This window comes from Elephantulus edwardii, unplaced genomic scaffold (genome assembly GCF_000299155.1).
Source record: "Elephantulus edwardii isolate Elephantulus edwardi_28Jun2011 unplaced genomic scaffold, EleEdw1.0 scaffold00182, whole genome shotgun sequence".
NCBI lineage: Eukaryota > Metazoa > Chordata > Mammalia > Macroscelidea > Macroscelididae > Elephantulus > Elephantulus edwardii.
Window position 1 is genome coordinate 5,984,345 of NW_006399932.1, and position 19,226 is coordinate 6,003,570.

Sequence of the window (19,226 nt, forward strand, 5' to 3'; positions counted from 1 at the left end):
TCCTTTTGATCACTGTTATTATCAGACTCTGCCATACATGTGAATTAGCTAACATTTTTTTCCTGTTGCTGCTCAGCTTGCAAGTCCTAGAGGCAGAGAATCTGAATGGCATATCGGCTTGCTCGCATTCCAGCGAAGGCCCAGGGTCTTGATGAAGAGAATCGCAGGGAGGACATCACTCTTGGCCCGTGGCTGAGAGGAGGCCTCAAGGGTCAAGATACGAGCCATGAAAACTGCCGCATGCTCTGCTGAAAGCCTTCCTTGAAAGGTCCAGGAGCTCCAGACAGGTGGCACAGGGCATAAAGTAGACACTCTTTTCTATCATTCTATTAGTCCTGGAGGCACTGGAAACAGACATACAAAGACAAGAACTGTTCCCTTTCACCTGCCTCGCCCTTGTGCAAGTTCAAAGGGCATGTGCACTGGGCAATCAGGGTAAACAGATGACAGAGCTTTGATGTGTGCTATGTAGTTCACAGCATACCCACAGACATCGAGTTGATTCCTATCCATGGCGACCTGCCAGTGGGTTTCCAATGCTTACAAAGAAGAAACTGCCCAGCATTTCCCCTCTGAGCCACTAGTAGATTTGAACTGCCAACTTTTGCTCACTCTGCCACTGGGACTCCTTCCTTACTGCAAAGCCCACCAGTACTCTTTTAAAGGTTTATTACAGGAGACTTTTACATATATAATACATTGTAATCAAGACAGGAAGAAAGTCACTTCATCAGTACTCAGAATTCTTAAAGGACCACCACGAGGGGAAAGAAAACCTTCAAGTCTAAATCAAAGGAAGAAGGAGATTTGAAAGTTTGCTCAATTTTCATTCTGTAGTAAGCAGTATAACTACAAGGGTATCCGTTTCCATATTTGCATTTTCTTTCTTTCCCTCTCAATAGATAGCCTGGATTTCTAATTAGAAAAGAATTACCTATATTTATTTTTTCAGGATGAAATTGCCCCAATATCCTCAAAACAAATCCCCCGATGAAAAGCCTTTTCTCCCCACTTGATCTATCTTTAAAAAAACAAAAACCCACCCAGCAGTCTAGCTGCCTGGTACAGGAGGCTGCTAAATTGAGTTTTTAAATTATTTCTTTTAGGTAAAATCTTAGCATATATGCCAGCTGCTGAGAGATTATAAAATCGTTCTTTTTTCAATAATTGGAAACCTTGTTTACAGAGGACTTGCAATATTCTTTAAATGTCTTTGTGTTGAATATAAAGGAACTCATGTTTATCTAGGCAATGATAATCTGACTATAAAGCAAACTCATTTAAGGATTATGCTTCCTGTCTCTCACTATGCAGCTGTCACCCTACTGTTCATTCAAACCTGGCAAAACGCTGAGAATTCTTCCTTAAAATTAGAAGAATAAATTGAAAAGCATTTCCAGGTGCTTTCGGCATATGTACACTATAATTCTAAATTTCGAGGAAATATGTAAGAGGCCCAAAATAGCACTACATCTAAGCAAACTCATTGCCGCTAGCTGTGGTTATTGTGTCAGTGGGAGTTGTGTTGCTAACCGCTCTGACAGTTTGAATCCACCAGCCTCAGCAGGAGAAAGTGGGCAATCTTCTTCTCTCCTGCAATTTACAGCCTCCCAAAACCCCACTGGAGGCTCTGACTCACAGGCAATGCATTTGCGTTTTCATTTGTTAATGCATTGATGGAATTCAGTTCATTCCAATGAGATTTTAAGGTATTCAGTACATGTGAGGAGAAATTGGGGACATTTCAGAAAATCTAATACATAGTCATGTCCTTGGCTACTTGGCTACTAAACAAAACATTGGAGATTCTAATCCACCCAGAAGTACTTCAAAAGAAAGGCACATTATGATTATCACAGGAATCCAGAATTAAGGTTGCATAGTGGAGAGCATTTGGGGCGTGGGGGGGGCGTGGGTGTGGGTGCGAGGGGATGAGGGGATCGTATACCAACAAAGAAGAAGTTTGTCTTTTGCTTTTCAAAGAGAGGAGCGAACTGGGGGGAGGGGTGTTTAAAAAAAAAAAGAAAGGCACAATGAATTGTGTAGGAAAAACATCAACCATTGAAAATTCTATGGGGCTGAACAGGAGGGAGTAGTCAAGACAGAGACTAGTATTGGTCATAGTCTACGAGTGGATGCAAAGGCTGTTGCCCCAGGTCACACTATGACCCACAAGGGAGCTTGGAGATGTGAGGTGAGCGTCTCCTGTCTCACATTTTTCTCCCGCTTGGACCCAGTGTTTAACTAAACTACATATTACATCTGTAACTGTTCCCACTTTTCCCCCTGACAAATTAGCCCTTTAGTATTTGTTTATATCTGCTTCCTGCCTACGCAGATCCAGATTGGATAGCATCTTTCAAGTCTTTGGCAATGTTATTTCACTCTGTATCTTAATTATCATACATGTTTACTGTAGAAATAAAAGGAAATTTGTATTCTATTCAGGTATGAGCTGCACACAAACATACCTGCTAATTGTTCCTGTAAATGTTGAACAGTTTGCTAAGTAACTGGTGTTTTCAGTAATTTACATTGTGCAGTCTTTCTTGTTAGGTTTGCCATGTAGTTGTTTGAGAATATAGTATTGTTTAAGTGTGTAGTGAGTGATATGTGGGTAAATGGACAGTTTTGGATGTACTGAGCATTCATTCCTTTACCAACTAATATTAATAGTATCTGTAGTTGTTATTAATTGCTGTCAGGTTGACTGACACATAATTCACAGGCCCCCATGCAAACAGAACAAAACTTGACTCAATCCTGTGCCATCTCATATTGTGATTCATGTGGTTTTCAAATCAGAAGTAGATTGCCAGATCTTTCTTCCTACTTTTCTAGTCTGATAGTCCACTGAAAACTGTTCAGCTCCAGAGCATCTCATACACCTTCAGTGACAGATGGGTGGGGGCTGTCCATGAGGTACATTGGCTGGGAAATAAACCTGGGTCTCCCACATGAAAAGCAAGAATTCCACCAATACACCACCAGGCTGTGGAGTCAGAACCAACTCTGACCTTTCATTTGGTTTCCAAAGGTTTATATTGCATGAGAGGTAATTAATAGTAGGTTAGTATTTCTTGAAAGTTTATAGTCCAACACATTTTCAGGAATGGACTCAATTCAGATGACAAAGGGTTTTTGTGTTTATTCTGTGTCATATAGTGGGTGAGATTCTGGGAAGCAGTAATACTGCCTTAAAGAGCTCAGGGTCAGTTGAGAAGATCCTGGCAAGAATGTATTTAACACACAATGTGATCAATGTTCTCATTGGGTTAAATCCTCCATCAGTATAGCGCAGAACTCCTCTGGAGACCAGTAATAATGGCCACCATCTAGTGTTTCTGTGTGCCAGGCACCACTGTAAGCACAAAGCCTATATTGACTTACTTAATAATTACAACTACATGATGGGGAAGGTATTTGATGATTTAGCATCTGAATATTGTCATTATCAACTTGCAGTTTTACTTATCATCCTCATTTTAAATAGGCTGCTCATGGTGGACAGTGTTGGGTAGAGCTCCCAGTTTAAGACAGGTTTGGAAGCAGGAGTGGCATCCTAAATCACATGCCTCTGGAAACTATGAACCTGGAGAAAGGATGATCGTTATGTTATAGAAAGGCCTCAGGTCTTTTGTTCATAGGGTCGCTATGAGCCATCCTCAACTTGATGGAGATCAACAACAACAACAACATTTTAAATATGAGCAAACAAGGAATAGTTTAATGATTTGTTATGGTCTCTTAGCTGATGTGGCTAACGGTGGCCCTCCATCCCAGGGAGTCTGAGTTCAGAGCTCGCCTGCTCAGCCATCACTCACATAACTGCCTCTTACTGAAGATTTCCAGGGAGTTCCTGTTGCTAACAACATTCTGGAAATGTCTCTTCTAAAATACCTTTGCAAGAATCACAAAATATGAGGTCTAAGCATACCCTCATTTTTTTTCTCCAGTGGTAACTCATCCCATTTGCTCGACTGGACTCTGAATAACTTTAACTTGTTTGCTGAAATGGCACTTGTTCCCAAGTCCATTCTTTCACAAAGCAAATGCATGTATACATCACTTGCATCTTATAAGGTCGGCATCAGACTACATGTACATCTGTGGGCTGGGCACTCAGAGATGTGAGCGCTAGGACACCAGACCCTCACCTGCAGTTGGAGCCCCACTTCTGCCTGGCTGTGGCATTTGGCCCAGAGCCACTTAGTCTGCAGTGATGGAGGCCCAGACAACAACTTTCAGGCTGGTCCACCCTAGTTCTGAATTTGTGGGCCTAGTCTCTGCACTTGACTGATGGGGTCCCTGCAGAACTCATGTTATGAAATGATGTTTATTTACAATGAAAAGTTCACTTGGACTGAAAAACATAAATTAGCTGCCATTCTATCTGGTTTATGTACTCGGAATTCATTTTATGAGCGTGCGTCAACCCACATGATTCTCATCAGTGAGATGACCTTTCCTACAACTGGCTAAGCTGATGAAGCAGTGACAGCCAGGTGGAACCCGGAAGTCCTCACCTGAGGCATCCTGGTGGGAAGGGAGCCAGTGCCTCCCCCAGCCAAGCCCCATACATAGCTTTTGCACACAGTTGATTCACACGTCCAAATTACATAAAATCCTGTTTCACAGAATGTGTTATGACTGGTAAGTGGCACATATACCTGTAGAGGTTTCTAGATTCTAGATGTTAGAACATTTTACTGAGTTTAGAAATTGCCTAGGCAGCTTGGGTAAATAACATATCCCACCTCCAGTTGGTCTGAGGACAGTCACAAACATCCAACCTTTAGCAAGCATCTTGAAGTTTCTGCTTCAAATGTGTTGCAGTTCAGTTTGAGACGTGCAGCTGTAAGGCTATTCAAGAGAAAGGGCAGCATGTCTTAAGGCAGGCACCAGGGAGGAATGCCAAAAACAGTCTTTTGTACAACAGAGAAATTAGCACAAATTGCCTTCCTTAGGGGAGTCTTCTTATTAGATTATGCTTATTTATATTGAAAAGTTCATTTGTACTGAAAAACATAAATTAGCCACCATTCTGTCTGATCAGACCATGTGTTCAGAATTCATTTTATGATAATTCATTTCCCCTTCTCTGAAGACAAATGTTCCTTTCTGAGTTGGATAAAACAACTAAGTAGCCATAATTGGAGGATCCAGTGTGCATTTCTCTATATATTACTACCTCGGCTCTGTTGTTAAGTGCCATCAACACAAGCCCAACCCTGGCCCTCCAGTAGGTTTTCAGAGGCTGTAAATTGCTGGGAAGAGATTGCCCATATTTCTCCTACAGAGCACCTGATGGATTCGAACTGCATGCTTTAGGGTTGACAGCACAACTCTTACCCATCATGGCACCAAAGCTCACTTGCTATGGTTCTTTAAAAGGCATACTGCTTCATTTCGTGGAGTGGAGCTACATCCCAAGAGCAGGCATGGAGGATCCAGTTCCTGTAATCCATGCCCACAGTGACCGGGCTCACCATGATCCACAATGAGGGGTATCTGACTCCAGCTGCTATCCCGAGTAGTCACAGTGCCAGGGAAGCTCCAGAGTCAACCTTCATTCATGTTGAGATAGGTTATATGGTCGGTCGCCGTCTGCATCCTCATGAACACTAAGTTATCCTTCTATTTTGTCAATCAAGTGGCCTGATATTAACAAACGTAATTCCCAGTGAGAATGCACAGTGAATTTCTGAGCCGCCTTCCTTTTTATGTATTAAGTGCCCTCTTGCTCATGCACATTCATTGGTATCACTGAAGGTGTTCATGTACTTTTAAAAATTAAAAGTCAGGCGAGATCTGGTGGCCTAGTGGCAAGAAGCTGCACTGCAATCCCAGAGGTGCACGGTTCGAACCCACCAGATGCTCTGCTGAAGAAGGAGGGACAATCTCCTCCTGTACCAGTCAGATCCAATTTGATGGTACACACATGAGAGAGAGAGAGAGAGAGATATTAGTGTTATGGCTTCTTTGATGAAACAAACCCTCATTTCACAGATGGGTCCCAACTGCCATCAGCTACTGATACAGTGCTCCACCTGGCAAGTGAGCCAGGTTCTTAAAGCCCCTGCTGGGTCACAGCATACAGGTGACGACATCTTTTTAAGCAGGTCTCTTGTCACTGGGTCAACTCTGTTTTGTCTGGATCTGAGGACCTGATATTATCCATCCTGGGTAAAATGTGATCTTCTGTGAGCACTGGGAAATCACTTAGCTTAGAATGAAAGTGAAGTTCCTGATTGGTTCAAAGTTTACTGGGAAATAGAGGTTAGAAACTATGTTTAGATTCCTGTAAGAGCAAAAAAGTTAAGAAAAATGAAGGATTTTTTGTTTGTTGGTTGTTTTAGCTTTTTTATTCCAAAACTGTCAACCTGGTTAACATTACCAAGAACACGTATGGTTTTTGCTGAGATCAGATGAGACTTAGCACACTCAGGCAGTCTGAACATAGACTTCTTTCTCTGAGAGTGACAGAGACAATAAAGGGAAGAGAGTGAATCAAACAGCTATCCAAACAGGCCACACAGCAGGGAGCCAGTGATTGGATAGCCAACCTTAACCTTGAACTTTACACTGTCTGACTTCCATCTTTCATTTCTCCTATGCCTGGTGTGCACATTTGGGGGTGGGAGGAGAAGGAAAAACCAGTATGTGTATCTAATTGAGTTTGCCTTTCAGATAAACAATGAATAATATTTTACTCACTTTCCATTAAATATTTGGGTTTATCCCTGGCCCTATTCCAAGTGTAGCCTATACCACACAAAATCTTTTGTATTTTTTCTTGGTTTGCATACAATAGTTAATAAACTTTGTGTTTCATTCATGTGCATTGTGTTTTATACAATCTTTCAATTGCCTTATAATTTAATGCTCTTGTTTTCTATATTCCAATGTGATGCTCAAGCCCACAACCCCAAGGTTAAGGGTCACATGCTCTACCAACTGAGCTAGCCAAGCCCTGTAAGTTATTGTATATGGAACATTTGTCCAATTGGCCAAGCTCTCCTCTGGCCGTGACCTTATTTGACATCCCTCAAGGCATCATGATACCAACATCCTCTTTTGAGAGTAGGGAGCTCTGATGGCATATTCCACAGGGAGCTGCATTCTTACCAAAAGGTCCTGTCTCTCTGGCAGCTCAAAACTATCAGTGGCTCCTCAGGGGAAAAGATGGGTCATTTTCCTGTGTGATATACAGCCCTAGGAGATGAGTGGAAGGTCAGCTATGAGTCGGTTTTGACTTGAGGGTTTAAGTTGTGTTTTTGTGGTTACATTAGAGTTCTCCTTAAATATTTCTTTCTTGCTGCAAATGTAGAAGATCCCTGGGGGTACCCAAAGCTTGCACTTGACTAAAGGTTGGTAGTTTCTACGTGCTCAGAGGCACTGTGTAAGAAAGGCCTGGTTACATGCTTTTGTAAAACCCTGAGGAACACACCTGGTCTGTAACACATGCAGTCACCTGATTTGGAACTGACATGACGGCAGAAGGTTTGGGGTGGGTTTTCAAGTGGAGACATCCTAGAACCCCTTGGACTTTTCCATCATTGGTTCTCTAAGGACATTACTTCATGGTACAGAAAAGAAATGGAACACCGAACCCTGAACATAAATATACCATACATTGTGATGATTGATGGACTGGAACAAGTCCATTGTCTCATTAAGAGATAATTAAAATCTGACGTTAATTAAATCCTTACCTGCTTGTCACAAGTTGTTAGAAGGAGACTCTCTCTACCAGGCTATCAGTCCAGGAAGTCAAAGTAATTGCTCCTCCCTTCTGGAAAAGTAAGATAGGGAAAAGGAGTAAGGCTAGGGACTGTACCTAGATATTTCAAACTTATGCTGGACTACAAAGAGGGAAAGAAGAATGTGCTTACAGAAAATCAAGGAACTCTGGTGGCACAGTGATTAAGTACTTGGCTTTGAACCAAAAAAAGTAGGTGGTTTGAACCCAGCAGCTTTTCTGCAGGAAAAAGATGTGGCAGTGTGCTTTTCTGCGGAGATGACGCCTGCCAAGCCCTCTGGAGCAGTTCTGCTCTGTCCTTATGAATGAGAATCATTATGATGGTCATTCTGAGGGTCATGGTGAGTGAGAATCGACTCTACAACAGTGGGTTTGGTTGTGGGGTTTTTTTAATAATCACTTAAAAATGTGGAATATTGTCTCCTAAAGAATGGAGAAATACCTTGTCCATTATATGCTATATACTCCACTGGCATTTCTGTTTTCAAATTATTTTGTGAGAGGCTGGGGTTGAGTTACGTAGCTACAGAAACATAAAATTAATAAAGAACTTCACTCGACACTAGAATTAGATAAATGGAAAATTGTTGAATTCTTATTAAAAAGCTTACCAGCACGAAGAGTAATGGTTTGATAAAGAGGAAATAAGATGACAAGGTCCCTTTTTACACACCTTGTGCTTCTATTAATGGTATTATTTAGATCTTCCTTCAGAAATGACATCGAGCAGGTTTCAAACCTTGAAGATTAAGAGTTATGAATGTCTCTCCTTGGTTCATTGCTTCCCAAGTATAAAATGCACAGAACAGTGAGCACACATTTAGAAGTGTCTAGATGATTAGTTTTATGCCAGTTGGGTTTATCCTAGGCTGGATTGTGAGTGTGGTCCCTAGAGCCGTGGCTCTGTGTAATTTCCACTTCCCCTCATCTGTAGTGATCTGCTGCCCACTCAGGGGCCCTGCATCCTTGGGGGAGGTGGGTAGACCAGTGGACTGCTCAGTGCCTTGCACTCCCCCCCCCCCACAACGAGTCCTGCTGAGAAGACACTTTTCTTTTTTAGAAAAACCAAACCAAACCATATTTTCTAGCTGTTTGTTGATGGGAACTTGGGTTGCTTCCATCTCTTTGCAATTGTGAATAATACAGCAATAAACGTGGGTGCAACAAACATGGGTGTGCAGGAAAAGAGTGCATAAATAGTGAATACGCATTGGAACAGATGAGGGGAAGAACTGTCTGAAAGTGACATATCGTTAGGCATTATATGTATGACAACAACCGGGAACAAGAGGTGCATTGCAAAGTGGAGCAGGAGAGGGGGAAGGGTGGGAGAGGCAAGAAAATGTCCAACACAGAATGAATGTAAACCCAAAATATCTCTAAATTTTCATTAAATTCACAATTTTTAAAAAAAGAACATTTTTAAAAAGCTTGTACAGAAAAGGGACTGCAAATGAAACAGCTGACAAATATTCTACTATAGTATATAAATATAAACTTTCTGTCTTCCTTGTAACTGCCAGCATAAATTCCTACCTTAATGTGGCCCTACTTTGTTTTCAATATCCCAGAAGTAAAACTATAACAAAAGACCATGGTGATTCTTATAAATGTATCACCAATTTCAGCAACATAAACTTAAGACAATAAGCATTTTTGTGCAAGCAGCTTATTGTATATATGATAACAATGCGACATGATTATCCCAAGATTGATACAGTGGTTGGAAAATCATTTCTGGAATGTTTGTAGTTTTGAGTCAATTTTAAATCTTGTCTTCTGTATCTTTTACCTCCAGTGTCAAATTCATTTCAATCTATCAACCATTTGTTGGTAAATGGGAATTTTCAGATATAGCTTTTATTTAGAAAGAGGCCAAATTAAACTTGTGTTAATATATAACCTAGGTGTTCTATGTTTTAATCCTAAATGCAAGATGAAATAATGAAATGAAGATTAAAATAGATGCTTGTATTCTGTTCATGAAAGAAGTGTTCGTTTTGTCCTTTATGATAAAGCTTTATGCTGTCTTTATAAATGTCTTAATATTAAAACAAGTATCATTTGCTTTCTTTGAAGGTGTTTTCACTCAGCAGTTGGGTTTTGTTGTTTGTTTGTTGTTGTTTTTTCTAATGAACCTAATGATTAGAGAAATGTGCTGATTCCAGGTCATTTCCTAATAGTGGAATGTGTTGGTTAATTCTGTGGCTTCACAGATCTTTGATTTGTGGAATAAAGACTGTATAAAGTTATTGCTAGGATTCTAACCCTATCTATTTGAGTAATATTTTTATCTAGCAAGTTTGACTTCAAATGCATTATTAATTTTTTTCTTCTTTTTAATATAGGTGGAAAACAGACCAAAATATTATGGAAGAGAGTATGTATTATACTATTCTTTGTTTTAATAATTTAATAAGTATTTTGTGTGTCATTTAAAACTAAGCATTAAAAATTCTCTAATATATGGTCTTCAACAAATGTCTTGTGCAAGGGTTTAATAGTGAGGATAAATGCAATCAGTTTCTTTTGTAATGAATTTTCTGAGAAATATTCGGGTGCTTGGTTTCCATTCATGTGGGAGGGGAAGTGTCTCTACCACAGTGTTCTAGCAAAAGCTGAGTGCTGAGGAGGATTTGAAATGAAAGGTAGAGTTTCCTGTAGTTGAAGATCTGTTGGTGTTTTAGTTTACTTCCTAATGTAAATACAGTACAAGCATTTGGGTGTCAAAGGTTGTAAACATCACCCAAATTATTGGCTTTACCTCAGTAAACACAGCACTCAAGAAAGAGAATCCATTTCTGTGCAGTCCCAGAAAACCACACTGATGATTTCCCTTGATTTGGCTGTATTAGCCAAATTACCTTAATACTAAAGTTATTATCTCCCCCAATTTCCTTCTAAGTGCAACTGCAGTTTTGTTTTACTTCCTCAGAAAGTATCTATTCATGATCAGAAAAAGAATTCAAAATGTAAGACAGTTGTGTGTACAATAGTGCACAGAAGGCAGGCAGAACCTTCCTGAGGGAGAATAAAATGTGCAAATCACTTTTCTTCTCTCATCCAATCTGGGATAAAATCTCATTCAAGGACGAACTTCCTGGGCTCTCCTGGCCAATCATTTCACTCCCATTGAGACACTAAACTCCCACCTGTGTCTGATACACACACACACACTCAGACATACACAACACACACATTCACACGGAGACACACTCATACACACACATACCCACTCATACTGACACACTGTCTCTCATACATATACAACATCCATGCACACTCACCTTAAGACACTCTTTTTTACTTGCACACACAGACTGTCTCTCACAGTCACATTGAGACTCTTCATACACACACACACACACACACTCTCTCACATTCACACTGAGACACTCTGTCTCACACACTCACAGACTCTCTCATACACACGGAGACACTCTCATACACACACACACACACTCATACACACTGAGACACCCATACACACACAGACTCACATTCACACTTTAGACATTCTCATAAGCACACGCACTCTCACATTCACACTGAGACACCCTCATACACACACACACACACACACACACGATACTCACGTACACACTGAGACACTGTCATACACACACACACATTCTCTCCCGCACACTGAGACACTCTCTCTCTCATACAACCATATACGCACATTCACGTTCTCCCACCCATTCTCAGGGCCCAGTCTGTCTGCCCAGGCCCTCTGTCCAGCCTTTCCTGCCACAAGCACATAGACAGCTTCTCTGCACAGGTCATCGGCCCCTTGGCCACACTCAGAAACAAGCACTAGAGCCCCAAACGCTTCTGCCCCAGAATTGCTCTCAATGGATTTCCCCCCAGATCCAGTGTCACTCCTAACTCAATGTGGGGTCCACTTAGATCCACTGAGCCTGGAAGCTGGCCAAAGCCCTTCCTGGGAACCAGAGGCCTTGCTCCCCTGAGCAGGAGTGTGGCTCTTATTTCATGTGGCATTCACCCTAATTCTGGCAAAGTCGCTTCAAGACCTCCAGGCTTTAGTGCCCAACATCTAAAACCAAGACTTGAAAAGCCAGAGCCCATTCTCCTAAGGCCATCACTGCTTCTGACTTATAGCTGATTTTAGAATTCAGAGCCACATTTTGTACTGACCTCCCTACTCTAAGATAAAAACTGCAGAGTTCAAGGTCTACTTTTCAACCTAGAAGGGAATTAGAAAATAAATTTTGTGACATGTATACCTTTTCAAAATACCATCCAGCTAAATCTCTCCTCTAACCTAGTCTTTGCAATCCTAGGGAGACAATAAATTCTCTGCCTCATTCCCCTCAACCCCTTCCTCTCTTTCTCGGAAGCTTTGTAGCCTACTACTGGGTAATGAGTTGTGCTGTCTACCCAAAGGCTAGCAGTTCAAATCCACTAGCTACTCTGAAGCGGGGGTGGAGGGGGGATATGTGTGTGGAAATGTGTTCAGTTTCCTCTTGTGAGATTCACAGCCTCTGAAAACCTGCTGTATGGTCAACTATCAGTCAATTCCAACTTGATGGCAATGAGTGAGTGAATTCTGAGGAGGTCAAGAAGTTGTTTTCTGCTCAGGAATTCTGTTTTTATTCCTCAAAGCTCCCCAGGATTGCATGAGTAATTCTAGAAAGGAAGTGCCCTTTCCTCTCCCAGGAGCCTTGGCTCTGGCCTCAGCCTCTAAGGCGGCCCCTCTACTTCCCTTTGAAGCACTGACTGAGTAGAGCTCTAGAAATGGGCTGAGCAGATGTCTGTGCTTGAAGGCAACAGAGAACACGGGCTGGTTCCCTGACCAAAATTCTCACTTGCACCCCCCTTCCCTGGGGTCCCTGCGCATGCTTCCAGCCTCAGCCATCCACCTCCCAACCAAAGCTGCCAAAGGCTAAGACCAACGTCCCAGGACATGCTCTGTTTCTACATGCACGTGAAATGCTTTTGTTGGAGGCAAAGAAAGCTTTATCTTGAACAAGGGGAAAGAGAGTAGGTACATCTTTTCAGATGTACCCCTAAGCTACACTCTGCAAATGTAAAGAAATAGAGGAATATATGTTATTGTTGTTATTCTTTCTGAGAATGAACTGTCGAAAATAACATCCCCCTGCACTTCAGGTAAGCAGGTTGACTTCATTTGTAGTCAGGATAATACCCATTTCTCTGTGTTTGTGCTGAGAGCTAAGTTGGTAATTGTTCTTTTTTTAAGAAAGAGGCTATTAGTTGGGTTTTTTTGTGTGTCGACTTTCATTTTCAGCGTGTGTGCAAAGACAGTAGTTCAAAGCTGGTGGCCTGGGTATTCTACCTTTCTGCTCACCTCCTGGAACACCTGTTTCCTGCTGAAGAGTGTGCTGTAAGGTGGTTCCATGTCCATATTCAAGGCGCACAGTTCTCCCCCCCCCCCCTTCATCCAACTGCACAGGGCCTGTAGATGCTGTTCTCCCCTCCTTTGTGACTGGGATTTTCGAAGACCAAACTTCTGAGAAATTGAATGCGCAGAGTGGCCAGATCATCCATGACAGTAGGACTCTGACGCGCAGCCTCTGGGGTGACCGGCCCAGGATACCAAGCATCAACCAGTGACTCCCAGTCTCCCTAGTTTTGGTCTCCACCTCCAAGTAGTACCAACCAGAAAAAGTCAAGTATTCTTCCCTAATCAACCACGTAGGGAGCTTAGGTGCCTGAGTAGTAAGGAGTTGTGTTGATAACCCAAAGGCACATGGTTCAAATCCTCCAGCTGCTCTGTGAAAGAAAAATGAGCAATCAATTCCAAGTTACTGCCTCTGAAAACCTACTGGAGGGTCAACTGTTAGTTGGTTCCAACTCCACAGTACATTGTTCTTCTTGTTGTTATGTACCATTGAGTCGTCTGTGACTCATAGTGACCCTATGTACAACAGCCCTAAACTCTGCCCTATCCTGTGGCAATCTCACCATTTCCGGCACACTTACCCCCCACCCCCCACCCCAGTCACTGAATCAATCCAGCTCATTGAGGGTTTTCATCTCCTGTGCTGTCCCTCCACCCTCCCAAGCATGATGTTCCTCTCCAAGACCTGGTCCCTCCTTGCAACATGTCCAAAATATGTCAGACAAAGCTTCAGAATCCTTGCCTCCAAGGAGCAGTCTGCCTTCACCCTCTCCAGGACAAACCTGTTTGTTTTCTTAGCAGTCCATGGTATATTCAGTACTCCAACACCACATAGAATGCCCCACTTCTAGCTGGCCGCCTAGCAGTCGGGGCACACGTGAAGCCTCCCCTTTTTTCACTGTTAAGTGTTTTCATTCTCCTGCCTGCCCCTGGGTCTCTGCCAAATGCAAGTTAAAGTGGCTGGCCAGCTTCACTGCTACGGCAGGTTCTGTTCTCTCCTATAGGTAGTCTTCTCTTATCTCCTTTTTTCAGAGAACTCCTGTCTTCTCTCCTCCAGGTTCCACGGGATCATCTCTCGGGAGCAGGCTGACGAGCTCCTCCGAGGCGTGGAAGGGGCCTACATCCTCCGAGAAAGCCAGCGGCAGCCAGGGTGCTACACCCTAGCTCTGCGGTAAGCCCCTCTCACCCCTTGTCTTAGTCGCTTTATTTTTATTTCCCCTTTGTTTACAAAGCCCCAGCAACCTATCAGGGGCTGTATGTGTGTGTGCATCTGCACCAACAGATGTCTGTGTGAACCCAGAGGTGCATATTTATGGGCACAGAGTAAACTGTAAAGCTAGCTGGAAAGTCAGTGTTCCTGGACACCCCAGGTCCCAGTAGTCTTGAACTTCTCACCCCAGTTTTTGTGTGCCTAGAAGGGAGAGCACTTGGTCTGTTAGGACCCAAAGTGCTCAGAGTGGTAGTTACGACACTTCATGCCAGTGAGTCATTCATGTAAGGGCCTCTCAGGCATTTTAGTATAAAATCACACATATGGGAAATCACAGCACCCCAAAGAATTTACTACACAATCAATTATGCAATTTTATTTTGTCCTCGTGGTAAATCCTACAAGATTTGGGGAAGGTCTCAATTTATGAATCAGATCATCTTCCACAAGTTTGGGAACTCTTTGGGATTGGAAAGACTGTTTTCTCCATAGAAGGAGTTATAAATGCGAAATGTACTGGATTCAGCCACGAAGGCATATTCAGTGCACTAACTCTGTATTTGGGAACTCAGGTGTCCTCCTGGTAAGAAGTTGCACTCCATGTGATTCAGCTCCATGAGCTGTTCTGTTGGAGTAAATGGGTAATCTCCTCCATGTGATTTAAAGTCTCTGAAAACCAGCTTGGGGGTCAGCTGTGAGTGGAATCTGACTTAATGGTACACAACAACAGCTCCATATTGGGAGTGTGTAAAGACACTTCCCAAGTTTCAGCTGGGCACGTGTAGAGCACATCTTAATTAATAGTGTTTTGAGACAATATTCTAATAGCTATCAAGTGATGTAGAGTGTTCGTTTTCTGTGTCCCAGGGCCCCAGGAGGAGATGAAGTGTCTTCATAGATTCAGACAAGGCTGAGATTTAGTATCAGAGTAGAGGGGGAGAGCCAGCCCCTAAGGGAGGGACCCCGAAGGTTAGGTTCCTGAGCTTTGAAATGATCCTTCAGGGAGCTCGGTACAGCTCCTCCCCCTGCACCCCTGAATCTCCATCCACTGAGCAGGAAACGTAGGGTACTCTGCTATTACAATCTTTCCTTCTCTCTGGAGCAGGTTCGGGAACCAGACCTTGAACTACAGGCTCTTCTATGATGGGAAGCACTTTGTGGGAGAGAAGAGATTTGAATCCATTCACGATCTGGTGACAGATGGCTTGATAACACTGTACATAGAAACCAAGGCTTCTGAATACATTTCAAAGATGACAACAAACCCCATTTATGAACACATCGGATATGCCACTTTACTCAGAGAAAAGGTGTCCAGGAGGCTGAGCAGGTCGAAAAACGAATCCAGGAAAGCGAGTGTTGCCAATGAGGAACACTCAGCGGTGGAAAAGGTAAGTCAAAGGCTTGTGCAAAGGACCCCGTCTTTCTGATGCAGAACTATGGTGGATAGCTGTGTGATCAATTATGTGTGTGATTTGCTAGAATTTTGGAGAAGACCCATCCCACTCTAAAAAAATCCAACCCTTATTAAAATTGACTTTAGAAGTCTCTCAGTTCAATTCCCTCTTTTTATAGCTGAGGAAACTGAGGCCTGGATGATCAATGATCTCCTCCAAGCCATAGTCCGGTAGAAGTGAAGCCAGGTCTTCAGTAATTATCCTGATACTTAAATTGGTTGTGTGGCCTGGGGGGAAATGTCCTTCAGTGGTGTATGATGAAAAGAGTCACTGGTCATTAATTACTATTTGAAGTATTACTGGCTCCATCTACAGTTCCCGCAGCTAGCTGAATTGCTGGGTTTTGTGTGGCTTCTGTCAGGATTAGGTGACTGTCTGGAATTCCATAGGTCAGTGGTCTTTTGAAGGTGACTTTCCCTAGATAAAGATTCTGCTGACAGATGTAGGGCAGTGGTGGTGACACTGGGAGGCCTGGGAAGTCTGGCTGTCCTGTGACCCCAGATGAAGAGTTTATGCATCACTGAGGATCAGAGAATCTGTAAATGGGTGATTGTGAAGGGTGGATGTGCGTGGAGACATGAGCTGACGGAGGTCTGACCATCCTTTCCTGGCAATCACTGACCCTGTGACAGGGGCCCTTTGTTGAATGCATCTTCTGCTTTGCCTGGTCCTGTTTTCCACTGGGGGGGAAAAAACAAACCAAGAACCAACCCTGCATTCAGTACATCCAGAGCCCAGCTTCTAAAACAAGTGAGTAGTGAGGACAGTAAGAAGCTGCGCTGCAAATCACATGATTCAATGCCACCAGCTGCTCCATGGGAGAAGGATGGACAGTCTCCTCCAGTATGACCAACTGCTTCTGAAAACCCGCCAGAGGGTCAGCTGTGGGTCAGATCCGACTCTATGGTACACAACAACAACAACTGCTCCTTCTGGGCGTGCTAATCCTTAATCTAGAAGGCTCCCCACCCCAGTCATCCACCCTTAGTGACAAAGCAAAGGAACCTCGGGTTGAATGACTCGTTCCCAGCTGGTGGGCACAGCTAGACAGCCCACTTAAACTAGGTGAGATGGGCTCCTTTGTGCTGCTCACTTACTGACCTGGACTGGACAGTTCCGTATTTTTTCACCACATCTGAGATTCTGCTCCTCTGGCTGGCTGCCTTCTGTTTATCTCACAGCTCCACAGCGCCTTCCCAACAGGATCAGAGCTTCTCCTCCCATGCAATTTACAGCCTCAGGAAACTCACTGGAGGGTCAGCTTTGAGAAGGGTCTGACTTAACAGCAATAAGATGGGCAGATGGTAACAGAGCCCCCAGTCAGCGAGGCAAGCACAGACTTGTACTGGAGTGAACAATTCCACGTGGGGTTGTTAGCTTAGCAAATAAGTGCAGATCTGGAAGATGAGGCCCTCAGGCTGGCAGGTGCTCAGGATACTGGGAAGAGCTCACGGGGTGACTCTGACAATGGCTGTAAGCACCCCAAGATTGTAAGGGCAGCCCCCAAACCGGGCAGAGCTTCATGCTGCCATGCACAAGGTCACTGTGCTGTCAATCTAAAACCCCTGCCTGAGTTTCCCTTGCTCCTTGTGTAACCTGCACCTGGCTGGGGCCAGGCTGGGAAGCACTGAGGTGGGGAGGAGGGCAAAGGGCGGCAGTGTGGTCCTGTTGTCTAGAGGGAGAAGAGGATCCTAATTGATTTGCTAATTGAGCTTTCTTGCCTGGAAGACCCTTCCCTGCATTACAAGAGCTGAGCAGCTGGCCCATGAAAAAATCATTTGCCATTTTCTTTTTATACCTCCAGTGCCTCTGAAGCACCTGTTTATTCTTTTTCAAATAATTGGTCTGGGAAATGGTGGGGCTGATTGCTTACATTTGCACAGGCAGAGGGAAGATGTGGGTCCCAACATTCAGAGGTTGTTTGGGCCTAAAAAAAAAATCCCCTCCATTATTCACAAAATCTCTTCCAAAGCAATTGAGAATAGAGCATCTGGAAGCTGCCTTGCCCAGCCGTGGCAGATCGGAAGATAATTCATAAAATGCATCTCTGCAACAATGTTTGTATTTTCCAATCAGAAAACAGAGCTACCAGAAATGCAGTCCCCCTACATACCAGGGACTGCACAGTAGAACATTTCAAGAGGAGGGGAGGGAGGGAGAGAGAGAGTATGAGAATGAAAGAATGTGAATGTGTTCTTATCTGAGATGAGAGTTAAGATCCTGAGCATCAGAATTGATATTCCACACTTCTTCAATCCATGTCTCCCTCCAGAGAAAATTTTAGACAATAAAACAGATATTTCTACACAATATTCCTAGAAGGAACTCGTAGCACAGCACAAGTTCTTTATGGTTCTTTTTATTTATTCATTAAAATTAAATTCTTGGGCACATTAATAATCAGATGAACAGTTGTTACTTTGAACAAGCCACTTGGGACACTTTTCTTGGACTGAGGTCAATACATAAACTATTGAAGAGTGACGTCCACATGCAGGCAAGGATTTTGATGGACAGGCATTGGGGGTACCAGCTCTGTGGACACTAATGACCGGATCTTTAGCTTTCCTCAGGGCCTTGAGCGCTGGGCCTGTTCACTTGCTGGGGCCACTTATGTTGTTACTAGGTTTGTTAAGTAACTCGGTACAAATCCATCCATTTTCTTCTGACCTGTATTGACAGGTGGAATTATTAAAAGTCTGAGTCTTGGCAGAGATTCCGTTTCCCCTAAGGGCAGGTCAGTGTCTGTTGCCATGGAGGCAGGGACTAGAGAAGAGGTAGAAGGAACTTGAATGGAATCACTGCATTTTGCTGGGGGCACCTGAGTGCTTCGTAATGGCCCCTCTTTGAAGGTTTTAATAAGGACAGTTGGTGGGTTTCCTGTTGTTTGTCCAATCTAGACCAACCAGCATTTTGTTTTCCCTGAGTATTTAAATATTGTGCCCCCTTTTGATTTATTGATAATTTCCAGAGAAGTCCAGAGAGACTACGTTATCCCTGGATCCAAGATGATTAACAGTGCTAATTGGCAAAAAAGAGATGACCGACCCCATCAGATTTGAGTACTTTCCAGATTTATCTCCTGTCAAGATTGTTAGCAGTGAACTTGATCTTAATAACTGTAGATGAGGCAAGGGGTTGGAGAGGGTGACAGAAAAAAAATGTAGTTGTGGTAATTTAGCCAATAGTGACCTGTTTCTTTGCTGATTATTTATGTAATTGATTTTGAAAGAGTTACACAGGGGCCAACATTTGGTGCATTTAATTAAAATGGTCATGCCCGGTATAATTTCTCTTATTAACCATATTTCAGAATTTGTCCCATAGACAGATTACCTGCTGACCTTCAAAAACAGCACCATAAGCAAGTAAGCTAACAACGATATTTAGCCTCTGCACAGATATTCAGAG

At 43.1% G+C, this 19,226-nt stretch overlaps 1 protein-coding gene across 1 annotated transcript in view; it reads left to right on the forward strand.

Annotated features, from left to right (window-relative positions):
* CHN2 (chimerin 2) overlaps nucleotides 1-19,226 on the forward strand; it is a 415,952-nt gene that overhangs the window by 228,800 nt on the left and 167,926 nt on the right. The window contains exons 4-6 of the mRNA XM_006896125.1: nucleotides 10,111-10,142; nucleotides 14,206-14,316; nucleotides 15,461-15,749. Of these exons, the coding sequence (XP_006896187.1) occupies nucleotides 10,111-10,142; nucleotides 14,206-14,316; nucleotides 15,461-15,749 (432 nt within the window). The remainder of the gene's footprint in view (nucleotides 1-10,110; nucleotides 10,143-14,205; nucleotides 14,317-15,460; nucleotides 15,750-19,226) is intronic.